General features: G+C 44.9%; 1 protein-coding gene across 4 annotated transcripts; it reads right to left on the bottom strand.

Annotated features, from left to right (window-relative positions):
* Window positions 1-5,415: 5,415 nt before the first annotated feature.
* Window positions 5,416-27,694, bottom strand: XKR9 (XK related 9). Of its 4 annotated transcripts, XM_082233917.1 has the most exons (6): window positions 27,084-27,694; window positions 21,232-21,565; window positions 17,549-17,654; window positions 15,301-15,812; window positions 7,809-8,032; window positions 5,416-6,092 (listed from the first exon to the last, which is right to left on the bottom strand). In XM_082233917.1, exons 4-6 carry the CDS (start codon window positions 15,558-15,560, stop codon window positions 5,431-5,433), a joined length of 1,146 nt encoding a protein of 381 aa, XP_082090043.1. In that variant the 5' UTR covers window positions 15,561-15,812; window positions 17,549-17,654; window positions 21,232-21,565; window positions 27,084-27,694; the 3' UTR covers window positions 5,416-5,430. The 4 variants fall into 4 exon arrangements, with proteins under 4 accessions (XP_082090043.1, XP_082090044.1, XP_082090045.1 ...); XM_082233918.1 differs by lacking the exon at window positions 27,084-27,694 and having other exon boundaries at window positions 21,232-21,673; XM_082233919.1 differs by lacking the exons at window positions 21,232-21,565; window positions 27,084-27,694 and having other exon boundaries at window positions 5,416-5,551; window positions 5,907-6,092; window positions 17,549-17,867.
* Between the last annotated feature and the right edge of the window lie 42 nt (window positions 27,695-27,736).

Genomic DNA, 27,736 nt, shown 5'->3' with positions numbered 1-27,736 from the left:
TTTTTTCCTCATAACAACTCTGTGAGCTGGTTGGAGAGGCTGTGGGTAGTGACTGGCCCAAGGTCATCAGGGAACTTTATAGCCAAGTGGGGATTTGAACACGGATCTTCCCGGTCCTCCTGTTCATGCATACATCTCTGCACCAACACAAGATGCATTAGGGTCTAAATCACGGGAAGTCAGTTCCTTCTTTCTTGGCTATTAGAACAATTTACGAAGAGAAGATGCTGACATGAGAGTTTACAAACTCTCCTTCAGCAGGAGTTTTTCAGAAGTGTCCAAGGAAGCTCTAGAGTTGACCAAGGATGGAGGAGCGTTGAGCCTCCAGATGTTGGATTCTAACTCCCATCAGCCCCAATGATCTGGGATGATGGGAATTGTAGTCCATGGGGATGCCTTACCACTTCTCTAGGCATACATAGAACATCTCGCCTCTTGGGCTAAGACTGAATTATCCACAAAGTCGTTCCATTTCTGGTATTATAGTAATATTTCTGTTATTTCAGTACAGGCTTGTTACAGCCATGATGTTTCGTCCAAGTCCAGAGAAGGAGCTTCATTTCTAAACAGGTGCTCATTCCTCTGCAACACCTTATCAATAGTCTTGTGCAAAAACTGTAGCTAACCAGTAACAAAAAAAAAACAGCCATGTCAGCCATTTAGTTCTAAATAGAAATATTAGCAGGTCCTTGCAAACAATGGGATATGCATCTATTTAAATAAACTCAGTAATTAAGGTGAAATCTCCTTCCAGTTAATTACATCCTTTATGCCTTATTTTCCTACTTACCTACAGATTGCTCAGTAAATAATTTATGTTGAAAAGATAGGTTTATATTTTCATGCCAGAGTGGGGGGGGGGCCACCCTGGGTTTTCAGCATAAGTCTTGGAGAAAGGGGGAGAGATACATATAGTATCAGTAACCAGCATACAGCAGAACTCAACACGCCAAAGGTTGAAAGTGAACTTTAGTCCTCCAGTGATCACCCTCAAGTACTTAGTCTTCATAAATTTCCCCCGTTTATAGAGTGTTTTTGATGGCAGACAATTCTTTGCTGAAAGTTAAGTGCTCTTTTATATGAACATATAAAGCAGGCTTTGGTTTGAATGAGTACATTATTTTGACAAATGTTTATTGGAAAGCCAATTACAGCTTCATAAATCAGGACTCTCTGTGGCACATCGGGCAAGCTTGCCAATGCCACCAGATGCCGCAGCTGAGACCAGCAGAGTAATTAAAATAATTTGGTGGGATCCTGCCCCCTCATCCACAGCACTGACAGTAGTCAAAACAGGAAGAAATTGTTTATTATCTTTCATTTAACTTATTAAAATACTTGTTGCAAGATGTCATGGCCATACTGGGGGATGGGGGTGGATGGGGCGGGTAACATTTGCTTTCAATTTGCAGTTAGATTAAAATGACAAGGTCAAGCACAATCCACGGTCTGACTGGCAGCTGGATTTTAAGGGCTGCCCAGAATAGAAAGCGGAAGTGTGCGTGAGCATCTGTAATAGATTGAAATCCAAAGAGGCCTTTACCATTTTATTTTCGAGGTGGCCATTTTTAATTTGAAATATCACCCTTAATTATATGCACATTTGCATGTTTCTGCCTGACCTCAGATACACTGGTACCGATTTAGACACATTCAGTTGACACGAGGCTTAAGCACATCTGAGTCATTCGAGTTTTATAGCCTTAGGGTTTATTCTAGGCAATGTTTACAGGAAACGCTATCATTACATTTTGCTGTAATTCTGTAGTTACTCGTTCCTGTTTCTTACAAAGAAGCCCTCATGTGGTGAAATCAAGATATAACATGACGGAAGGACTGTCCCAAGTTGGGTGGAGAGGGAGACTGAAATCATGCATGCATTTTTAAGTACTTTAATCAACGTTCAGGAATCTCCACTGCAACAGTTAATGAGCGTTGCTACTTATTCCCACTTCTCCATGAAACTGATTCGGTAAAAAGATTGTCATTGTCACAGCTGCTGGTTGTACCTGAGCTGCTGACGTGTTAAAGAAGAAAACAATTGCAGCAGTGAGTTTCTCTTACCTTGTAAGCTTCATGGAAGAACAAAGAGTGAAGAGAACGGTCATACTGTGGAAGGCCAGATTTGTAGAAAAGGAAGAGGAATTTGATAAGGAGGGCATGCCAGTCAATAACAACATTTGCAAACAGGGAGGTGGTGTTATAGGAAAAACTGCAGGAAAATGGTGAGTGGAAGATAAAAAATGTGCTTTGGACAGACCACAGCTGTTCATAGGTAACAGAAAGTGCAAGAAGGTTATGATGCAACTCTACCTTTCATTGCCACTATTAATGGATTAAAAAGCCTGATTCAAGAGTATTTTGAGTTGCATTACTATTTTTCACATAAACACAAGAACAGGAGAGATGTTCAATGGTGCATTATGTGGCATGTGCAAAAAAGGATAGCCATATCTTTATAAATGTTGTGCTGGGGCCAGTTCACTCCATAACTTCCATTCTCTTTGAAATAAGGCTAGCAAATATGGTGCCTTCTATATGTTGTCGGACCCTGAACTTTGTCAGGTTGGCTGAGGCTGTTGGAAGGTGCAGTACAACATCTGGAGAACACAAAGTGGGCTACTGCTGCACTAAAACCTACCACCGGCTATTGTCAGATGCCAATAGTATTACTGAGGGCATTTCCACACAAAGCACTTTGCAGGCAGTTGGCACCTGAAGCAGAAAACTAATCACCCACTAACCACAAGCTCATGGCAGCAGCAGTCCCTGGCTGCATAGGCACCCAACATTTAAAGCACGACTTACCACAAAGATTCCTAGCTTACCCCTCACAGAGCTACAATTCCCTGAATTGTTAACAAACTACAGTTCCCAGGATTATTTGGAGAAGTTATACACTTTAAAGTATGCAGACTTAGTCCCTGCCTAGCAGAAACAGCATAGAGACAGAGCTACTCTTGTATAACAACAGTTATGGTAGCTCTTAATCCTTCCAACAAGAAGTACCTCCTTAAGAGATACTTCCTGATTCTGTGGTTCTGTCATGAATCAAAACAATAAGTGGAACAGCCCTTTGGATTCTGCCCTCACAAAGAGCTTCCTGGTCAAGCTATATAAAGCATTCCCCTGGTTTTGTACAACATACCGTTCATAGCACCTGTGGCTTTTTCTTTCCAGTGGGGTGAAAGTCAAACATGACATGTAAGCATGTGAATTCCATTTGCTGAACTAACCTAGCCTTTTGTCAGTTTCACATGCTTATAAGATGCATATCAAAGGAATTGCAGCGAAAGGTACCTTGAGTGGGACATTTCCCTGTAAAGAGTATATAGAAAGTCACCCCAAAATAACAAAACAGAAAGCCAAACCAAATACAACACATAAAATAAAATGATATACTGTAGATACAAAGGCTCATTATACCATAACTGAAAATTGCTTTGTACACACAATAATTCCAGCCAGGAAATGCCAGCCTGCCATGAACATGACATTTCACAGAAAAGTCATGTAAGGCTCAAGCTGTTCACATATTCACAGATCAAAACTAGCATCACAAATTGTGATGTATTATAAGGGCATAAGAAACCATTGAACATCCTGGATTACTAATGCACTGTCCAGATCATTCTGCATCAGCTGCAATCTTCAGGCGAAACACACTGCAGAAAACATTCCTGCAATCAAGTCTTGGCATTGAAAGGCATGAATGAAGTTGTCAAGACCAAACTGAAAGAAAGGTTGCATTTTCCCCTCCAGACGAAGTTACTGAAAGGATTTAGTTATAGTTCCTACCTGAATGACAAAGAGCAAAGCAAGCCTGCAAGTCTAATAAACTCGGGAGCCTTCCAAATGTATTTTATTGTTCATTCTTGATTTGGGCTCATTATGATATTGGCGTACTAGTTGTATGTGATCACACTTTCAATTCTGCCAAAGTTTCAGGGTCCTTTGTTTCCAATCAGTGCATGTCCTGCAGCTTCCTGCTAAAATCCTCTAACTTTTCATATGCCACAATTGTTCTGGGTTATCTTTCAATTGATGTTGTATTATATGCAAGAGCACTCACCCAGACTGAAATAATGTGGAAACATTGGGGAAGCATCATGTTGTTGTTGTTTAGTCATTTAGTCATGCCTGAATAAGGGTTGCCTTCCTTCCATTACGCTCTCACTTTATGATTTTCAGGCAGCCTATGCTAACTTCTGCTTCGGTTGTATGTACACTATACATTTAAAGCACATGGCTTCCCACAAAGAATCCTAGGAGCTGGAGCTTGCTGCTCTCACAGAGCTCCAGTTCCCAGCATCAGTAACAAATTACAGCTCCCAGGATTCTTTGAGTGGGGAGAGACATGTGCTCTGAATGTGCTCTGAATGGTGTATACACAGACATGGACTTGTGTACATGCGGATGGCAGGTGTGAACTTAGCTTGAATCAGCTTTTGGAATGCCACTGCTGAGTTGTTGAGCATTGCTTTCCAAGGACTTGATGGAGGCATGCAATGATCTGGACCAGATTGACAATTGTGTATGCCAGCAGCCTTCATGTTGTTGTTGTTTAGTTGTTTAGTCGTGTCCGACTCTTCGTGACCCCATGGACCAGAGCACGCCAGGCACTCCTGTCTTCCGCGGCCTCCTGCAGTTTGGTCAAACTCATGCTGGTAGCTTCGAGAACACTGTCCAACCATCTCGTCCTCTGTCATCCCCTTCTCCTTGTGCCCTCAATCTTTCCCAACATCAGGGTCTTTTCCAGGGAGTCTTCTCTTCTCATGAGGTGGCCAAAGTATTGGAGCCTCAGCTTCAGGATCTGTCCTTCCAGTGAGCACTCAGGGCTGATTTCCTTAAGAATGGATAAGTCTTGCAGTCCATGGGCTCTCAAGAGTCTCCTCCAGCACCATAATTCAAAAGCAGCAATTCTTTGGTGATCAGCCTTCTTTATGGTCCAGCTCTCACTTCCATACATCACTACTGGGAAAATAAAACAGGATGGCCCAGTATAAATTGACCTCCAATGCACTATTACCGCATCAGTGAATTTTTGCACTGAGGAAATCATAGAAGCATAGAGTTGGAAGATATCCCAAGGGTAATCTAGTTCACCCCCTTGCAATTCAGGAATCTCAACTAGATCACACATATGAAATGGCCATCCAACCTCTACTTAAAAACCTCCAAGGAAGGAGAGACCACCTCCTCTCGTGGGAGTCAAGCAGCTCTTACTGTCAGGAAATCATTCCTGATGTTTAGTCAGAATTTCCATTCTTGTAACTTGAAGCCACTGGTTCAGGTCCTAGCCTCTCGAACAGGAGAGAACACACTTGCTCCATCCTCCATGTGGCAGCCCTTTGGATATTTGAAGATGGCTATCATATCTTATTAAATAAAAAGAAGCATAGCAGCAGCAACAGATAATTGTCATGAGATTTATTGCATCAGGAATCCCCTCATTCTACAGTTTTCTGTTCTTTCACTTCCTGGTCCATCAACTACCTCTTGTGTGTAATAAATTCCTGGTCCATCAACTACATCTTGTGTATAAAAATTCCTAGGATGAAAATATGCATAATATGAAATAAGAAAAATAATGCCCAATATTAGGGTGATAACGACCACCATAATTACAGATAACAAATATATTTTCCCATTAAACACTGATTTGCAGGACATGCAAACATACACTATTGTTGCAGTTATAAACCCCCGAGCAGTATAATAAACAATCAGAGGTATTTTGGTCTTTTCTCCCTTGACATTAAAAAAGGTAAAAATAAGAATGATTCCCACAATAGTCCTGTAGACAATTTCTGGTACTTTAGATGTACAAAATGTTGTGTGTTGCTTCAGGACCCAACATATACTCAAAAGCCAAAGAAACACAAGTAGAACGAGAGACGTTATACTTAGTATGGTGACCAGAGCAATGCAGAGTATCCAAGAAGTCAAAGTCAGCAGTTTATAGAAAAGATATATTAATTTGGAAAATATCCCTGGAAAGTTTTTTTTCTCAGGCAGGGATTTTCGTAACGCTATCTGATAGTCCACAGTTGCACAGGAGATGCCACAGAAAGACATTGCAATGGTTACATCTAAATAAAAGGAAATAAAAGTTGTTAGCCCTGTTAGAAAAAGAAGAGTTTTTTCTATTAAATAATATTCACACAAAGATGGCACAGTAGTCTGAACTAGATAGACAGACATACATACTCTTAGAAGCTATGGAAATTAGATATGCAGTGGATGCTCGGGTTGCAAACGTGATCCGTGCAGGATGTACATTCGCAACCCGCAGCGTTCGCAACCCGCAGCTGCACATCTGCGCACTCACGGGTTGCGATTTGGCACTTCTGCACAGGCACGACTGCTGAAACCCAGAAGTAACCTGTTCCAGTACTTCCAGGTTTCAGCGGTCCGTAACCCGAAAAAACGCAACCTGAAGCGTCTGTAACCCAAGGAATGACTGTACTAACTACTGGGAAGCTTTTGGTCAAATAACTGGCTGGTACTGAATTCATATCAATTCAGCCTGTCCCATCCCATAACTTGTTTTCCTTCACTACCCTACAAAAGCTGCCAGATCCCAGAGGAAAGATGTCAACAAAAATCAGAAGTATGATGCAGGGCATTTTTTCATCCAAAACTCACCTGAACTCAGTTCCGGCACCTCTCAGGTGGGCACCTTTGCCATTATAAGAGAACAAGGGAGGCGTTCATGGAGAGTTCCGGCACCTCATTTTCTACAAAAATAGCACTGAGTGGGAGAATGTCTCTTCTATGCAGTTCATGAAGGTGCAGCTGACCTGGCAGGTTCTCAGCAGTAGACAGCAGTAGAGAGTCCCTTGGCTCTCTGCCCACTGTCCCAACTACTCTGCCTGATTATTCCCTCCCTAATGAATGCACACAGCCACTTTGGCCTCCAGGCTCTTCATGAAGTCCTCCTTTTTCCTTAGCTCCTACTTTGAGAGCATCAGAAGAGCACTGCTGGATCAGACCAAAGGCCTATCTCAGGAGTGGGGAACCTTTCTCAGCCTGATGGCATTCTTGCCTAGTGGGCAACCTTCCAGGGGCTACATGCCAACACTAGGTGGCACAATGGGTGTGACTGTTAACTTTGTGCAATAGGTTAGAAGTCCATCCACCAAAGGGCCAAGAGGGATGCATATCATCTATGCACCCATCTTTCTATCCAGGCAAGCAGGAGCCTTTATTATAGTCCAAAGAAACATCCTAGACAGTCAAAAAATAAAAAAATAAAGAATGGGAGAATGGTTTGAGGGAAGACCAGTGATTGGTATGGCCTGGGAAAGGTGTAAATAAGAGAGTACTGAGGTGTGAAAGATTTTGTGCTATGAATGGGTGGAGGAGGAAGGGAAAGAGAGTGAGAGGTACAAGGGAAGACAAGAAACAAAGTGGCTTAAGAAAGTAGAGCCGGGAGCAGTAGACTAAGAAGCAGAAAACAGAGGAAGCAATGAGTGATCTAGAGGGGAAATGGAAGAAATATGGAGACATAAATAGATTTAAAGACACTCCAACCATGGAGTTGGGTGAATGGGCAACAGCATGGCAAACATTATTTAATGTGAGTCTAAAGTGATGCACATAACAAATAACAATAATCAAATGCCAAATAAACATCAGTGAGGAATGAACTGGTGGTGCCTGATCTCTGTCTTAAGGCACAGAAGGTGCATTTCATATGTACTGAAGTAGTTCTCTGAGCAGTTTAAATGTTTGTGAACATTCTGCGCCATCACATGTTCCACACACTGTTAGGAGATGGCTTCCATCACCACAAGCAGACTTACACTGACTGGGGGTAGAACTGTCAGATGTCATCAGGATGTAGATCTGAAGAATGAGCTGGGGCGTGCTCTCCAGAAATGCCCTAAATAGTCTGAGCATACTTATATCAGTCATTGCACAAATGGCGCTCTTGTGAATGGGGCTGGTGCAACCATCAATCAATCCATCTTCCGAGTTGTTCATTTTAAATGCTGCCTGATAGCCACATTTCAGTGCAGCCCAGTATCTGCAATGGAGAAAGGTACAGTCGGGCATTTTGTAAGATTTAGGGCCAAAGTAAACATGATGCAACAGGTGGGGCTAACAATCTCACGGTGTTTGTTTCTTCAAATGAAAAGCAGAAATAGAGGACCAGAAAGGGAGAGGGTTGCTTAAGTCTGTCTCTTCCAGCCATTCTTCTGCTCCCCTTTGAATTTCACAGTGGGAGTGTGAAACACATCATGCCATGTGCACAATTGGCTTATCATCCCTTTCCTTCACATTCAGACCCATTCACACAAAGGGAGTGCGAGAAACTCAACCTCTAAGAAGCATCTACCATATTTTTCACTCTATAAGACGCACCAGACCGTAAGACACACCTAGTTTTTGGAGGAGGAAAATAAGAAAAAAAATATTCTGAATCCCAGAAGCCAGAACAGCAAGAGGGATTTGGCTTCTGGGATAGCCTCTTGCTGTTCTGGCTTTTGGGATAGCTGCGCAGCCTGCATTCGCTCCATAAGATGCACACACATTTCCCCTTACTTTTTAGGAGGGGGAAAGTGCGTCTTATAGAGCGAAAAATATGGTAAATGAAACACAAAATGAGCAGGGAAGTTCTGAAATTTTAAAGGAAAGAAAATGTTGGCATGGTGACAGATCCCATAGAAACTATTGCTCCCACTTCCCTCTTTCCATTTTATTTCCCCTCTTTTTTCAGAATCTGCCCCCCCCGCAAAAAAAAAACTTAATACAAAAATATGGGAGAATGTGGCCCCATCTGCACTATACATTTAAAGCAGTATCGTATCACTTTAAATGGCCATGGCTTCGCCCCAAAGAATCCTGGGAACTGCAGTTTGTTAAGGGTGCTGAGAATCATAGACGTGTAGAGCTGGAAGGGACCCTGAGGGTCTCGTAATCCAACCCCCTGCAGTGCAGGAAATGCAAGGTAACCCAACGCAATGTGAAACCATACCGGACCCTGCTTAGCTTTTGCAAATGGGCTAGCTGCTTTACCAGAGTTCCTGGAGAATAAGGATTGGTTGTAAAACCACTCTGAGAATTATAGCTCTGGGAGGAGAACAAGAGACTCAGCATCTTGAACAAACTACAGTTCCTAGGATTCCCTGGAGAAATCCATGACTGTTTAGAGTGGTATGATACTGCTTTCAATATATAATGCAGATAGGGCCCATTGCTGCACATGCTAAGCTTTTCTCTAGTGATGGCAACTTTATTTCCTATATCAAGAGCGCCACCCTAGATAGGATAAATGACTTGCTGAGGACTTTTCAGAGCTCTATAAAAAGCTGTGCGTCCCCCCTTCCCTGTGGAAACAAACCCTTATCTGTTTATTTAAAATTATTGCCTGCTTTCCATTTTAAAGAAAAAATCCAATGTAGCTTGCAATAATATTAAAGTAACGGTATTTGGGGGTTTAAACTTATATCAGAAAATTTTATATTCAGTCCCCGCTTCTACAATCCTACTGGTAACAGCACATTCCACCTGTGCTTTTCTTTTAAATATATAGTATGGCCACAATCCAGTTACATAACTCCTGCACGAGGGAGGCCCTCCAATTGATAACAGTTGCAGACCAAAATGACATGTATCTATGTGCAGAGCTTCATCTGTTACAGCCAGCGGTCAAAACCCCATATACCACCACAATCCTCAGATATGCATGCCTGCTTTCAAAAATAAGCCTTGAATTCCTGTGCTATCCTTACAAGGAATGCCAAAAGCAGCTTAAGTCTTCAATTTGCTTACCTGAGAGTAAACTCCATTGAACTCAGCGGGACCTACTTTTGAGCAGGCATGTTTGTTGGTTGGTTGGTTGGTTTTAAGAACCCTATTTATATACCACAATTCACAAAATGGATATCAGAGCTATTTACAACAGCGATACATAAATCCACATAAAAATTTACAATCAGAGATCAGCTAACTATTATGGAAGGATGTATTCTTAACTGCTTGCATAAGCCTAGAGGAACTGAAATATTTTCTGTAGATATTTGAAGGTTGTAACAGAAGGCACCTGCTGCTCAGTATAAATAGACATGCAAATTCTATTGTAATTCTTAGGGCACATGAATTTCTTGTGGTGACATGCATTTCATTGGTAGACAGTGGAAAATGAGGAGCTAATGCACGCTAATGTTTATTACTGCATTATATCTCAACTCCCACAGCCATACACTGAATAATGTGTCCTTAAGGCTATGAAGTAATTTCCTATAAAATAAAACATAGATGGAAAACACACTAAACATTTCGGGGGGGGGTTAATTCATTGCCTCATGAAGAACGTTCGCTTCTCAAAATATTTCTATTTTCTTTTGGGAGATGCAGTTTTTATTCCCACTATCAAACCACAGCATACATCCTCTGGCAAGGAACACGTACATCACTGAAGAAAAGATGAGAAACACTCTTGGGTGGAATCTATACACATACAGGGTTAACTTAATTCGTTCCGGAGGTCCGTTCTTAACCTGAAACTGTTCTTAACCTGAGGTACCACTTTAGCTAATAGGGCCTCCTGCTGCCGCCACACCGCCACTGTGAGATTTCTGTTCTCATCCTGAAGCAAAGTTCTTAACCCGAGGTACTATTTCTGGGTTAGCAGAGTCTGTAACCTGAAGCGTCTGTAACCTAAAGCGTCTGTAACCCAAGATGCCACTGTATTTTTAAAAAGGTATGAAAATGCTTTTTTAAAAAGTGTTTTTTTAAAATAAATTGAATTTTCCATAAGGCTCACCATCACCATCCAGCATCACATTGTATATTGCACTTCAAACATTTTATTTGCAGCTGTATAGCTGAGTCCTTGGTTTCCGCAAGAATTACATTAACCCAGTACCCAAGTTGCTGATTTGGACGCTTGTTTTCGAAACAGAAGTGTCTTCTCATTTGAGCACAAGGCACATTTTTGAGCAGATGCAAAGGTGTGTTTGCTCTGCATCTGCAGAGCAAAGAAGCAACTGCAAGCAGAGATAAAAGGAAGCTAGAAATCCCCTCTTAAAATGTATTTTAACCAACCTCATTTCCTGCTGTTTCTCAAAATGACAGGGCACTTACTCGCTCCTCTTCAGTTTGCTGTTTTTAAAAGCTCTGCTTACAAGAACATATCCCAAGAAGTACCGATTGCCCTGTGGGAACTTCTGAATAATGTTTTGAAGTTCACATGCTGGCAGTTTTGTGGCAAGCTCCAATGTACGCTGCAGAAATCTTGGGTAAATTTATACATAAATATCTTCCTACAGAACAGCAATGGTGGCCTCCATACGTGTGGCTCACCTCACATTGCTTTAGCTGAACACTGAAAACAACTTTCATCCCTTAAAATAGATTTTGGGGTATCAGAATGTCCTCATTATTCTGATAATTATAGCAAAGGTTAACCCAAGGGTAGACATTCCATGCACAGTGTGCCTGAATGGCTTGAAATATTTGACAATTGCACTGGATGTTTAATGAAACCTTACTGCAGGGGTCAGCAACCTAAGGCCCATGGGCCACAAGCGGCCCATGGGGGTCATTTAACCGGCCCCAAACCGAGCCACACGCTCACCGGAAATCGTGGGCACATGCATGATCCAGTCCACGGAGGGATCTCCACTGGAGCGAACCAGTCCAGACGAGGTAAACCTTGCCGATCCCTGCCTTACTGTATGCATGCTTATGTAGTCCACAGGGCAGAGACACCCTATGTTTGTGATCAGGGGATGTCATCAGTGACTGTCTTGCCCCACCTTCCAGCCCCTAGAAGCAGTAGCAGCTGGTGGTGTGGGCAGAGTTGCGTTACTGACCTAACTTCCCAAAGCCACACATCACCGCCAGTTGCTTAGAGGTGAAGGGCAAGACAGCAGGGACAGATTCCTCCTTTTTTTTGTTTCCTCCTTTTTTAGTTCTCTATCACCATGTGACCTCATCAAAATAGGACATGCCTGAGTTTGCTCACTAGGAGCTCAGACCATGAGCTATTTTATTATATTTTGTATCCTAAGGTTATTGCCTGTGTTTACTTGCTGCTGCATGGATAAATGCATGAACTTGACCTTTTGAACTATGTAAGTACAGTGGTACCTTGGGTTAAGGACTTAATTCGTTCTGGAGGTCCATTCTTAACTTGAAACCGTACTTGACCTGAGGTACCACTTTAGCTAATGGGGCCTTCCGCTGCGCCGCCAGAGCACAATTTCTGTTCTCATCCTGAAGCAAAGTTCTTAACCCAAGGTAATATTTCTGTAACCTGTAGCAGAGTCTGTAACCTGAAAAGTCTGTAACCTGAGGTACCACAGTAAAGCATTTTAAAACTTACTCAGGACAGGACACATTTAAACGGTTTGACTGCCTATATCCCCATGCTATTCTGCTGCTTTCTTTTGTGACTTGAAAACTCTGCTGGGAGCTATCTCTTACTGGATAATACGTTTAACTCTGCACTTTGGATCTAGGGATCCAGCCAGTCTTTTATTGATTATCCCACATGGGTGATCTATATCTATCCCCCCCCCCCAAAGAAATAAAAATCTGTGGTCCTCCAAATGTTGCTAGACTACACCTAGCAACATGTGGAGGGGGGATTATTTGATTGTTCTTGTTTTTATTGTCTATTTTGTGTTTTTATATTGTGACTTTATGTTGTGAACTGCCCCGAGACCTGCAGGTATAGGGCAGAATACAAATTTAATAAATAATAATAATTAATAGACTACCACACCCATTTTCCCTTATCGTTAATCATGCTGGCTGAGGCAGATGGAAGTTAATTTGTATCTGGAGGGTTGAACCATAGGATTTAATAACTATGCACAGATGCAAAGACTCCCTCCCTGCTCTTTCTGAGGCACTGCTAACAACTCTTGAATTGGGTAGCAAAAGTCCTTTGGGTGGGCAAATGGCTGGGCATAGGCTCTTGAGCAGGTTACCTGTAACACATCAGATGATGGTGCCATTTTTCTCTAAAGGAGGATATGCATTCCTTTCCGGGATGTTGCCCTCTAAAGAAGGGTGCATATTCCTTTCATGGAAGTTCATTGCTGCCCTTAAGATACATGAGCAGTTGTGGAATAACAAACTAAAAATCCAAGACCTGCTCCCTGTTCCTTCGGGAATGCCTGCAGCACTGACAGAAACTGTAGGGATCCCATTCATGGCTTTGAGTTTAATATGTAAGAACAAGGAACAAAATTTCTATACTGTACAGAGCTGCTTTCTTGTGTGGTGCTGATGGCACACATTTATATTTCTGAATGACAAAAGCCCTGCCGTATTCTCAGTTTATAAAACAATCAGAAACGCAAACATCTGGTTCTTGTATCCTAGACTGAGGCATCTGTGTAGTCCAGTATTTTCCAGAAAACCTGCTTGAGTAAATCAATCTGTTCCTCACACACACACTCATACACCTAAGCTTGTGGTTGTCCAAGCGGTGTGTTGGGGCAAGCTCGCAGCTTTATGTGAAACCTCCCCAGTTCACAACTGAGAAGCTTGATAAGGTGTGAGGTGACCTTTGGACGCCTGGCAAGGATTCTCACAAAGTAAAGTGCTTACTGAATATCACTTGGCATTTACCTAGGGAGAAATTGTTGGGTTATGTTTAGCTTCTGCTTCTTGACAGACATATGACCTGCTCTTGGGCCTTGTATTAATGCCAAATTAAATACATTAACCACTTAAAAAAAAAAAAAAGTTTTACCAATATATGTTTGGATTGGATGGGGAAAATATTAAATAGAAATAAAGAGCAATTTTTTAAAAAAATGCTTCATATTCTACAAATAGCACATTATTTTGAATATCTGATGTTATGGAAGGAAAAATAATGTACAAATGCCTGGCCTGTTAGACCATTTGCTCCACAATGCTTCTTACATCACAAATGATAAAAGAGTATCATTCTCCCCTTTGCCGCCACCACCACCCAACAAACATGTTCGGAATTTGAAGTCTGCTCAGTACTACTGCTCACCCTGACCTGCTTACTGAAAGGTAGAAAGTGGGCAGGGAGGTTGGCAAATGCACCAGTAGGAGGGTTAGACTGGCTCTGCTGGTGCATTAGCAGTGCATTACCACCCTTGCCACTGCCTTGCCCTTCTCCATCTATCTCCTGGTATGCAACAGCAATGCAACCAACCAGAGGTCAGACAAGTGGTGGCATCACATCATCCCCTATTGAGTTGTTGTTACTATTAACAGGTTGTTTGATATTGCACATTCCATTTCCATAGTGGTCACTTGCTTGCTACTTGTACAAACTGCGCTCATCTTGATGGAGCATATAGTAGGAAAGATAGCAAATGTGTGGTTCTTTTGTTCTAGTTGCCTTCTTAAGATGACGAAGAAACATTTTAGTGGCAAGTACAGAAAGCAAGCATTCCCTAGCACTTTCAACATCCACAGCCTGGAACAGAGGAAAAGTTAATTTGTCTAATAATTCCTTTGGCTAAAGTGACTGTGAGAAACATAATTAGTTAAGAACATTTTAAATCACACAAGTTCTCATGACAATCATTAAAGGAATCTTGGCAAAGCAACTGCTACACTGTCACTTGGGTGCTATGTACATAGATGCTCCTTTGTCAGTGTTTGACAACCTTAATTATTTGGGGGGGATGAAAGAATATTAAACAAAAATAAAAGAACAACGGGAATTTTGGTAGTCTCCAAACTGTTGCTGTTTTGGGGTGGGGTTTGATCACGTACTAGCAAATTCGTGTGTACATCACTCCAGATCCCTGCCTCTCCTTCCTAACTGTCACTCTTTAGGATAAAGCAAGTCAGCAAACGGCAGCTAGGCAACCCATTCTACTTATTTTACACCAGGGGTGTCAACTTGAATAAAACATGGAGGGCGGTTAAGCCCTGCCCCGCATAATCACATGACGCAGTGCATGCACATCATTTGAGTGGCAGTGACCATCAACTTGGGGGAGGCTGGCCCCCTCAAATATTTTATGGGGGGGGATGAAGACCAGGGGTGTCAACTTGAATAAAACATGGAGGGCAGTTAAGCCCTGCCCCGCATAATCACATGACGCAGTGCATGCACATCATTTGAGTGGCAGTGACCATCAACTTGGGGGAGGCTGGCCCCCTCAAATATTTTATGGGGGGGGATGAAGACCCCTTGGCCCCTAGGAGTTTGCTCCTATGCCTCACACCCTTGCACACATTTGAAATTTTGAAAGTTTAACCAGTCACCATCATCTTCTTTCCCGTTAAAAGTCATCTAGGACATTACAAGCATAGCTAGTTGTAAGTTCTATGTTTTATATTTACCTTGTAAATATTCCAGCTTGTAAGAGATGTAATGAAGAAATCCAACTCGGCTTGTGAGTGCCATCATCTTTAAACCAAGTGTAACTGAAATACTGGACAACTAGTGATGAAAGAAGCCCTGTGGCCAATGTCAAGGCACACCAGAGATACTGTCCCTCGTGGAAATATTTGTTTGCTACCCAGAGATCTGCTCCAATATCCGCAACATAAACCACAAATCCAAGAACCGTCGTAGCAAACTCTTGCTTTGTATATCTCATTGTCTTGGTTGATCATTTCATCTCAGGTCACAAGCAAAATATGCCATTTCTCAGTGCATCACATACTAAGAAAATATGTGAGCGTATTTCTCCTTGGGGAAATTGGGGTGTGTATTTGTTGAAGTGGCAAATTGAATCAAAACCACAGATACTCGGATAGATTAGCTCTGCTTCAGTACTGAAGATTCATTTCCGTACATATCCATATGCACATTGAATGGTACTGGTGAAGCTGATTCCTCCTGATAAGTCCTGAAAAGAATACGGTAAATGGATAGGTAACTAACTGGATCAGAAGAGTGTAAAAACCTCTTAACAGCAGCATAAATAATGATTACAGCAGCAACAAATGCGATGCAATCCTGTGCATGTTTTGCTGTGTTCAATGAGCTTACTCCCAGAGAACTGTGCATAGGATTGCAACCCTAAACTACTAATCAGATAGATTAATCCATAAAAGCCTTTACAAAAGAAATTAATAGGGAACACATTTGTTGTTTTTTAAGTGGCTTGTTTTTAATAGAGGTATGTCAAAAAGTAAAGATGAAAGGCAGCATTTCAGGACAGACACTCCCTCTTCTCTCTCAGGGGATTGGAATGGAAGAAAACACATCTGAAAACAAACTACTATATCCAATGCTGTGCCAGCAGAGTTCTGCTGGTGTAACAGGACTTCTACTTCCTCTCCTCCCCCTTCATGCTTCCATGGCATGTTTGCCTTGTACTTTGCACTTGATCTTTGGCACATTTGTCAGAACGATTGGCCGCTCTTTTCCGAAGCATTTCGCTTAATTTAACTCTGAGACCCTTTCCAGGGGGAAATCCTTTCCTGCGCAGCAATGTGCCATTTTTATGGCTCATTGGTAGTGACAGCCATACGGAGCAATACCCATTACATTTTAAAAGGGTGAAAGGCTGGCGTTGTGAGAAGGCACAAGAGATGGTAAGATGTTTGTGGCTAGAGAGCGTGGTCACTGAGGAAAAAAGAAGGGGGAAGTCCCAAAAGAAGAACAATTTAACAAGCCATTGAAAATGTCACAGGTAGACGGTTAAAGGTGCTTGCAATTGCATCGTAGTGTCCATGGCGTCTGACAGTCACCTATGGCATTAGTACAACTGCCATCCACACAGCTAAATGCTAATTGTATGTGCTTAGGCAAGAATCCCAGTATCCCAGCAATTTAGATTAGTGCTGTGGATACTGATAAACAATAGTCACACACACCCCTGCAGACAATTGCTGTCTGTGTGGTTCAGGGGCAAACAATTGTTGTTTAATCTCTTCAAAGAGACATAGCCAGTTCCTTCAGGCACTTGTGCAGTGCTAACCTTTTCTACTCAGAAGTAAGCCTAATATAATTCTAGGAGCCTTACTCCCAGATAAGTGGGGCTATGATTGCAACCTTATCAGATGGGCAATTTGACCCTAGGGCATTTTGAAAGCGACCCACAAGTGTGTGTGTGTGTGTGTGTGTGTGTGTGTGTGTTTATGTGGAACAGAAAGTGGGAATTGGGAATTTCGAAACTGAATGTGTTTTATTTCTACCCAATGTAAGTTTGACATAAGCATGACAGAAATGCAGAGAAGGAAACAAACTGAAAATGCCTTCAGTGTCAATTTTTCATCTCCCACCTACAATAACATCTTCAATAACATGGAGAGCATTTACTGAGAATCAACAGGAAGAAACATATCCCTTATTATTCCATACCCCAAAAAATCCCTCTAATTTTTCTTCCAAGATCTAGGGAAAAACACATCCTTTGATAGACTTCTTGACAGCATGAGTTAACCATAACAGAACAGCTCTAGAACCCACAGTAATACTTGTTTGTTTCCCTGCCCTTATAACCACTGAAGTAAACAGTACACATCTACTTTGGTTGGATTCCGGATTGTCATTCTAAGACTATATATAGATGATGTAGAATATGATCACCTAGATTTTTTAACTACAGGCAACACCCCTCTCATAAAGAAGACTTACCTTAAAACTTTCCAGATAAATAAACATCCCAGTAGCAAATCCATAGTCAGAGAGTTGCCTTGTAAGTCTGGATGGTTTACACTGTTGAACTGTGATACTTTGCAATCTGCAACCAGGAAAAGGTAAAGGGTGTGGGATAAAATGAAAACTGAAACGCCCGTCTCCTCCGGGCCATGTGATTCGATTAATAATACTCTAGCTACGTGGACTGTCATTGCTTTGACTGAGTCAACCTTTTTAAAAAACAAATAAATCATTTATTAAAAATCATCTGTGACCACTTTCCTAAATCTCTGCAAGATATAAAAACAAATCCTTTGTTTGGCTGCTTTGTTCCACATGCTTAAATAACAAGCTCTGTGTATTTAATAGTGATGACAAGTTGTACCTGCAACAAAGTGTTGCTATGTGGAATCCTCTCTCTTCAGGATTCTGGTCACTCCATTCCATTTCCCTTCCCCATATCCCCCACTCCAAGAGCAGATCAGCATCCCGTAACTACTGAGCATGCTTAATTCTCCTGACAGGACAGTTTTGGGTTCCCCGCCCACTCCTGCTTAAGAGTTTTTCATTTATAATTTTTCTTTTGTACTTCTGCAAACCTCGGGGTTCCTGCTCAGTCTTCCCACGTGTGCATTGGTGGTCTGCATACATAATCAACAGAGCTCATAACCTGAACATCAGAGACAGAGGGAATAAAAGAGTCCTGCAACAAAATGTTGCAATATGGAATGCTCCTTTCCCATTTTCCCAACCACACTAAATCAGGCTTCCTCAAACTCGGCCCTCCAGATGTTTTGAGATGACAATTCCCATCATCCCTGACCACTGGTCCTGCTAGCTAGGGATCAGGGGAGTCATAAGCCAAAAACATCTGGAGGGCAGAATTTGAGGAAGCCTGCACTAAATGATAGTGTGTGTTCAGGTCTAGATGCAGGAGCATTTGGAGGTGCTGTACACACAGTGTCATCCCCATGTTATCCCTGTCCCACACTATTAGTTAATCTAAAGCATATTCTGCAGGAACAGTTTTAATCTATTTTGTGCTGAGAATACACTTCTCAGGTGCTTGCTGTTGCCATGTGTACATAGATAATGTTTTCTTAGGTCACCTCCTATTGATTTAGTGAAGTTGCAGGGCTGTGCCACTCGCCCTCTCCTATCAGACTTCTGGTATATCAAAAAAGACACAGGAAAAAAATTAAGTGGAGAAGGGAAGATTTCACATCAGTTCTGCCAGTGCACAGACTGATTGAGGGGAGTTGAGAACATTGATGCACACTGCTTCGTAAACATGCCCACCTGTATGTGCAGATAGAACATATATTGAGCCTTATACATATTGAGCAGCAGCCTTAGGCAACATTATTGCACAAGTGTGTACATATGTATAGCAAATGCCACCCTCCAGCCTTTGCCCTCCACCTTCACTTTCCTCCACCTTGGCCCTGTCCTGTCCTGCAAGCTGCTACTAGGCAGACCTAGAGGAGAGATTGGTTAGGAGGCCTTCTGCACAGCACCAGCATTTGGGGGCACCAGTTACCCAGTTACTACTGTCTGAGCATCACTGGGTGTTGGGAGTCAAAGCAAACCAACACACAAAAAGAAATCTAGCCACACTGGATTTTTTCCCTGTGGTAGTGGGAGAAAGCTCTGCTGCTGTGCAGTCTAAGAAAAGCTAACATATTACTTCTTGGGGGTCTCTCGTTCATTTTTCTCACATACGTCAATTTATCCCCCCCCCCCAAACAAAAAGTAAACCATCTTCAGTATGTTTTGAATAAAAATACAGAACTGTGCTTTAAGCGAAAAAATCGGGGGAAAGGAATTTGACTTTAACCACTCTAGCTGAGCTGACAAAATTGCTAACACTTCAGAAATATCTCCAGGGTTTCAGCTGACAACTGTTTGCATGCAAAGGCGAGAGAAGTGTTCAACGTGTCTTAAAACAAATTACTACAATCTACTGCATAGTTAAAAGGATGCTTCAGTCCTCTCAATCTCAATGGGAGTTGAATAACATAACTTTGCTCAGAATTGTATGTGTAAATAAGCTCTGAAGGCTGCACCCTGTTTTGAGAACACACCATATTAGCTACATCATCATTCTGCACCAATTTTGTTATGACAGAACTTGTAATTTACTTCAGATGGTGTTGGTACTGCCATCTACAGACCAAATATGACTTAGCAGCCTTTTCAAAAAAAGTCTACAATAGACACATCCAACTCCCAAAAGACTGAGCTGTTGAGCTTTTTGGGGGGAGGATTGCCTAAAATCAGTCCAGCACTGACAATCAATCGCTGGACAATACAATTTATTCCCCATGCTCTGTGTTTAAGACACGGTGTGTGGATGTGCCAAAAATACAACTGGGCTATTACAAGCCCCTTTTGTGAATCAATATACCCCAATACTCCCAGAGCTACAATTTTCGGAGTTACCTGGTGTTATAAGAAAAAAACTGCTCCCTTTCCCTTATGGGGTATCTAAGAGCCCGTATAGAGTCCTTATGTAAGTTCTCTATTGGTAGGAGAAAATAGCAGAGGCCAGCCAGAGAATATTGAGAAACAAAGCAGCTAGTAAGCATGATCTTTATTAAACTGTTGCAACAGGGTCCCCCACTCCCCACACACAAGGAGGGAGGAGAGGAAGCCAGGACATTGGTGTGCAAGCTCTTATATAGACTTTTGAAACTGCCTCACCTGTAGCTCAAGACCACCCCCCAAAACATCATGCATACATCACAGAAAGAGGTGGTCCCCAGCAGAAATTTGAGTGTGTTGCTTCTCTCCTGTCTGCCAGGATACCTGATAATGCCTTATCTGATTGCCTTATCTGGGTAGCCTGGCCATTGCTTTGAGATGGTAAATGCTTAGTTCCTGCACACAGCCTTTCCGCTGCTCCCCGAGCTTGTGGGGCTGGTGGGAGGGGAAGGCCGATTTCCAGTTGTGATTTCCAGTTAGCCTGTGCTAATTTCTAGTCATGTGATTGAACAATAAGGGGGTTATATGAAGGCTGCTGGCATGCACAATCATCAACCTGGTCCAGATCATTGCATGCCTCCATCAAGTCCTTGGAAAGCAATGCTCAATAACTCAGCAGTGGCATTCCAAAAGCTGATTCAAGCTAAGTTCACACCTGCCATCAGCATGTACACAAGTGCTTCAGTCCATGTCTGTGTATACACCATTCAGAGTACATTCAGAGAACATGTCTCTCCCAACTCAAAGAATCCTGGAAGCTGTAATTTGTTACTGATGCTGTGAACTGGAGCTCTGTGAGAGCAGCAAGCTCCAGCTCCTAGGATTCTTCGGGGGAAGCCATTTGCTTTAAATGTATAGTGTACACACAGCCGAAGCAGAAGTTAGCATAGGCTGCCTGAAAATCATAAAGTGAGAGGGTAATGGAAGGAAGGCAACCCTTATTCAGGAGACAGAATCTTCCTGCCTTCTCATATCTAATCTTGTATCGGCACATGAACCTGCCTGGACTTTAAGATCAGCAGCAGACGGTTTGTTCTCTGTTCCACCCACTCAGATAAATCTACACAAGAGACAAGGCTTTGTCAGTGGTGACAGCCTGAATACATCATTCCCTGTTAGTGAAGATAATGGGGCTACTCTCGATGTTGGCCGGTAGCATTATTCATTACTTTTGTCAATGGCAGCAAGCAGCTCACCACATGCACTTTGTGTTGCTTTCTTTATAACAGCCAAATGGGTTTTCTTCATTGTTGCTATCTGACTTGGGCCCCTAGGAGGTTGTTTGTTGGCTGGCTGGCTGGCTGGCTAGTTGGTTTGTTTATTACATTTATAGTCCATGTTATGTACTGAAGTTCTCACCCTGGGCCAGCAGGGGGATACTGTAGTTTTCACTCAGGTCCACATATGCAAATAAGGGATTGAAAGTGACGTTCAGTGATTGGATAGTTACAGAAAGTGGTTACTGTTGCATTGTAGTGGAGCTCTATATAAGCAGGCTGGCTGAACCTTTCTGTTCAGTTCTTTTCTGGCCTGTGAATAAACAAGAGCTGTTTGAAGAATTGCTGTGTCATCTGATATGTTCGCCCACAACTTAACAGTCCGCCTTTCTTCCGTTGTGGAAGATAAGGCAGCATAAATGTGGCTCTAACCCTGCAGTGTCATCAAGAGCAGCTTCGGTTCACAAAACAAAATGTGTGGCCTTTTCCAGCGTCTCATTAGTGAAATACATTTCTGTTAATATTAAAGCAGCTTTCAACCCTTTCCTAAGCATTCGTTGTTAGCAAAGTCCGTTGTTCACCCTGGAAAAGTTAATTTGTTCCTAGATTCAGAAACATTCCCAGGGCAAAACCTGCTGTTATGTACTGAGAACAATAGGATCCAAACTGAAGCAGTCTGATTGGTCCTAGAACAATAGGATCCAAATTGCAGCAGTCTGATTAGTCCTAGAACAATAGGATTCAGAATGCAGCAGTCTGATTGGTCCTGGAACAATGCAGCAGTTTGATTGGTTGGCAGGAACCACCCAATCCTGCTCCAGATAGAAGTGAATCCACAACCTGATTGGCTTACAGTAGAATTCCGGAATTAGCCAATCATGTGCAGCCCATTGTGTAAATAATGTATATAAAGCAGATACTGTGAGGGGACTTTCATTCATTCCTCCTCACCACTATGAGCTGAATAAAGAGCATGAAATCACTTTGCGACTCTGAGTATATTTCACTGGCGACGAAGGTGGGATCCCGCTGAGCTGACTGCCACACACAGCACCGCAGCACCGCCACCTGCCGCACTGCTGCCTCGCACCGTGTATCCAGGCTTCAGCTCCGGGACACAAGGAACTCAGAATGGCAGCCAACAGCAGCTTCTCGCCATTCAACCCAGCATCTGGAGACTGGGAAGCGTACGCCTCCCGTTTCACCTTCCTCCTAGAAGCCAAAGGGGTCACCGACGAAGAAGATGCCAAGAAGAGGGCGATATTCTTCAGCGTCTGCGGAGAGGAGACGTTTGAAATCGCCCGGGCTCTCCTTGCGCCTGAAGACGTCGCTACTGTTCCATACAAAACAATAATGGAACAGCTGAAGGGGCACTTTTCGCCGCAGCCCTCAGTGGTGGCTCGTCGAAATGCCTTCTACGCAAAGCGACAAGCCCCTGGGGAAACCATAACTGGGTTTGTGACCTCTCTCCGCCAAGCCGCCCGGTTCTGCAACTTCCCAGAGCTGGAGAACATGCTTCGTGACCGTCTCGTCGGTGGCCTGAAGGATGAGAAGCTGCAACGACGCCTCTACGCTAAGAAGGACCTAACGTTCCACGTCGCTCTGGAGGAGGCCCTGGCAACGGAAGCTGCCGAGAGGTCGACGCAAGAGGCACGGCCGAGCCTGCCATCCCAACCGAGGGTCCACCATGAAGACCTCACCGACGACTCAGGATCTGACAGGGAGGAGGTGCACCGAGTACAGCAGCGCACTCAAGCAGCGCACAGACCACAGCTGCCTCGACGAGAAGGAGGAAACTGTGCAAGCTGCGGGGAGAGTCACGAGAGGAGGACCTGCCGTTTCCGCAACGCAGAGTGCAGGCAGTGCAGAAAATCGGGACACATCGCCCGGGTGTGTCGGGCTCGGCCCACCCGACACCAGGCATCAGATGACCAACCCAAGAGCCCCAGGTCCCGGGGCCCAACGCACCAAGGCAACTCGATGGAGCTCACGGACTGCCAGGTATACCAGTTGCCCCACCCCAACGTAGAGAAAATTTATGTAGAGGTACAGATAGAGGGGGCCCCATGCCGCATGGAGCTTGACACGGGTTCAACTCTATCCATAATCTCGGCAAAGACCTTAAGGAAACTGTGTCCTACTGGGGGTCCCAAACTCAGGCCGGCCCCATTCACCCTACGGGACTTCCAGAAACGTAAGGTCCCCACAATGGGGGTGGGGACCTTCAGGGTGCAATACCGAGGGCGGACGCGACAACTGGACTTGCTTGTGGTCAAGGGCCCCTACATTAGCTTACTGGGATTGGCATGGTTTGGACCACTGGGGCTAGCTGTCACCGGGGTGAACCACACTAGCTTACAAGTGGACGTGGACGCCATATGCAAGGAATTTCCAGGGGTTTTCGACGGAAAATTGGGACAGTATACGGGCCCCCCCATTGCGCTACAGCTTGACCCCGCAGTACGACCGGTCAGGCTCAAGGCCCGCCGGGTCCCGTTCGCCTTGAAACCCCGTATAGACGAGGAATTGGACCGACTCGTGGAGCAAGGAGTGCTGGAGCCGGTGCCTAATGCCCCCTGGGAAACGCCAATCGTCACACCCGTCAAGCCTAATGGTTCGGTCCGCATCTGCGCAGACTACAAATGTACCATAAACAAGGCCCTCACGGTCCACGCATACCCAGTGCCAGTGGTCAGCCATGTCCTTGCCACCCTGGCTGGGTCGAAAATTTTTGGCAAGCTGGACTTGGCCCAAGCATATCAACAGCTGCCAGTAGATGAGGCCACAGCAGAGGCACAGACGATTGTGACGCACAGAGGAGCGTTCAGGGTAAAGCGGCTGCAATTCGGGGTCAGCGTGGCACCAGGCATATTCCAGAATCTAATGGACTCTCTCCTTAAAGGGATTCCTGGCGTCACCCCCTTCTTCGATGATGTGTTGATTGCCGGGCCCACACCAGAGGAGTTTGAGGACCGCCTCCGCACCGTTCTGCACCGTTTCCAGACGGCGGGTCTCAAGGTGAAGCGAGAAAAATGTCTACTAGGAGTGCCTCAGGTGGACTTTCTGGGATTTATGGTGGACGCAGAAGGGGTCCACCCGACGGGGGACAAGGTACGGGCCATTTGTGATGCCCCAGCGCCCAAGAGCAAGACTGAACTTCAGGCCTTCTTGGGACTATTGAACTTTTACCATTCCTTCCTTCCCCACAAGGCGGCGGTAGCGGAGCCCCTACACAGACTCCTGGACAAGCGGGCCCCTTGGGTGTGGGGCCAGCGCCAGGAGGCTGCATTCCAGGCAGTCAAGGACTTGCTTGTCTCAAACTCTGTCTTGGCACACTTCGACGAGAGGCTGCCAGTGGTGCTAGCATGCGATGCCTCACCCTATGGCATTGGCGCTGTCCTGGGGCACCAACTCCCGGATGGAAGAGAGGTACCGGTGGCGTACTTTTCCCAGACACTCAACGCAACCGAGCGGAACTACTCGCAAATTGACAAGGAGGGTCTGGCAATCGTGAAGGGAGTAAAAAAATTCCATGATTTCTTGTACGGGCGGCCCTTCACCGTGGTGACTGACCACAAGCCGTTGCTTGGCTTGTTTGCCTCCGAAAAGCAGACCCCCCAAGTGCTGTCTCCTCGCGTCCTCAGGTGGTCAATTTTCCTTGCCAGCTACCAGTATGCACTGATTCACCGCCCGGGGAAGGCAATGGGCCATGCGGACGCCCTCAGCAGGCTACCACTACCGGAAACAGGCCCTGACCCAGCACCTGCACAAGAGGTTATGAGCCTGGAGCTGCTTCCTGACCGCCCCATTCAGGCACAAGAAGTTGCACACCATTCCAAGAAAGATAGGGTCATCTCCCGGGTCCTGGACTGGGTGTGGAGGGGATGGCCCAGCAGCAGCCCCGGGCCAGAATTCGCCGGCTACACAACCCGCAAACATGAACTGTCGGCCCACAAGGGGTGCCTGTTATGGGGAAGCAGAGTCGTTGTTCCCCAGCCCCTCCGCAAAAGGGTCCTCACAGCCCTACACGAGACACATCCAGGGGTAGTAAGAATGAAGGCCCTTGCCAGGAGTTATGTGTGGTGGCCGGGGATCGATGGAGAGATAGAGGCTTGGGTCAAACACTGCCAGGCCTGCCAAGAATCCCGCCCAGATCCCCCAAGGGCCCCAGTCCAGTCCTGGGAGTCCGCCCGAGCACCATGGTCACGCCTGCATGTGGATTTCGCTGGCCCCTTTCAGGGAAAAACATTCTTCATAGTGGTGGACTCCTACACCAAATGGCTGGAGGTCGCACTGGTACCGTCCACTTCCACGTCCGCAGCCATCCGGGTACTACGCAGGCTGTTTGCAACCCACGGGCTCCCTGACACTCTCGTCTCAGACAACGGGACTGCATTTACGTCAGGAGAATTCCAAACCTTCACAGCACAGAACGCCATCCGCCACATCCGTTCAGCGCCGTTCCACCCTGCCACCAATGGCCAAGCAGAACGCATGGTGCGGACCACCAAGGACACCCTCCGCCGCATGACGCAAGGGGACTGGGAGTACCGCCTTGCCACATTCCTTCTAGCACAGCACAGCACCCCCAGCTCAACGACTGGCCGGAGCCCCGCGGAACTACTAATGGGTCGGCGCCTTGCAATCAGATTGGACCGCCTTCACCCCGATAGAGCTCAGGATGAGGTAGTCGTGGGGGAAGGCAGGAACCCCCGGACCTTCGAGGCCCAGGACCCAGTGTACGCAAAGAATTTTGGGGCAGGCCCGGCATGGGTACCCGCCACAGTCACCAGGGTCACTGGCCCAGTGTCGTACGAGGTGCTAACGGATGGGGGGCAATGCTGGCGCCGCCACTGCGACCAGATACGGCGACGATTCCCGGGAGAAACCCAGGAGGAGGACAGGTCAGAGGAGTCCCAAGGGAACAGCGGGACAGTGAGGCCCATAGAGCAGGAGGGGCCAGCAGGAGAGGCAGAATCAGTAAATACAGAGAGGACCCGTGAGGCCGAAAGGACACCAGAACCAGAACCACGACTGAGCGAGCCGGTTGCACCAGACCAAACAACCCCATCACAGCCAGCATCCTTGGAACATGAGCCAGAACCTGGGGCCCGGACCAGGGAACACCACAGGCCGCAACGCACACGTAGGCCGCCGGCATACCTTGAGGACTATGAATGCGACCTCCCGGGCAGGACTGGAACTTAGAGGGGAGGGGTGTTATGTACTGAGAACAATAGGATCCAAACTGAAGCAGTCTGATTGGTCCTAGAACAATAGGATCCAAATTGCAGCAGTCTGATTAGTCCTAGAACAATAGGATTCAGAATGCAGCAGTCTGATTGGTCCTGGAACAATGCAGCAGTTTGATTGGTTGGCAGGAACCACCCAATCCTGCTCCAGATAGAAGTGAATCCACAACCTGATTGGCTTACAGTAGAATTCCGGAATTAGCCAATCATGTGCAGCCCATTGTGTAAATAATGTATATAAAGCAGATACTGTGAGGGGACTTTCATTCATTCCTCCTCACCACTATGAGCTGAATAAAGAGCATGAAATCACTTTGCGACTCTGAGTATATTTCACCTGCAATCTACAACAATGGAAAAACAACGAGTCTTAAGTCTTTAAGGTGCCACCAGACTCCTTGCTGTTTTGCTACAGCTAAATCTCCAGACATTAATTCTGGAGTAATTTAAGCGTAATCATGTTTTTCCTTGCTTTCCCGGTTCAGTGGAGCAGCGTTATGTATTGCTCTTGGGAGAGGAGAGGGGAGAAAGAGAGGCACATTTAAGGAAATGGGCAAAAATAAATTTACAAATACCCACGCTAACTGCACGCAGTTAAATCCAGTGTGTTACTTAGAACGCCCCGTTCTGTCAAACGCGTGACTGTAAACAAACCCCGCTGGGAGAAGCGGTTTGTGCCGGGACTCGAGTTTAGACTCACACGGAGTGGCCAGCTTCCGGGTTAGTTTTCGATGCCATTTTTGTTCAACGTCAGAGCTGAAGTGAGAGAAAAATTAGGATTTTAGTGGTACCTGTTATCATCTCCCTTCCCTCCTCCCCCTCACGAATGAAAACAACAAAGAAGATAGGATTCGTGCTCCAACTTAGGTCTTCTTATTCCGCGCGGGACGTTGCTCGCCTGATCTTTCCTGCGCTCTGTGAAGAGTTTTGGATGGGAAATCCAAACCAGCCCCACCTCTAACCTACAATATATGCTGCCCTACACGGCAGGGGCTGTCAAAAGCCGCTTTATCTCCGCCACCTCTCCCCGTTCTCCAAGTATATGGCGATATTAGCTGCAATCTCTAAAACGCTCAAACGGTTTGGGAGCAAAACAAGGATCGTAAGAAAGCCTGCGTTTTGAAAGTGCATGAACATGCAGCTGCTTTTTCTTTCTTTCTGGGCGTTAGACACACACACACACACACATATCACATCCACCCTAAAACCCAGGGGTTTTTTATAAGCTCTCA

Source organism: Podarcis vaucheri, assembly GCF_965113315.1.
Source record: "Podarcis vaucheri genome assembly, chromosome: 8".
In the NCBI taxonomy this organism is placed as follows: Eukaryota; Metazoa; Chordata; class Lepidosauria; order Squamata; family Lacertidae; genus Podarcis; species Podarcis vaucheri.
The sequence above is the reverse complement of the archived record's forward strand: the minus strand, read 5'-3'. Positions and strand labels throughout refer to the sequence as shown.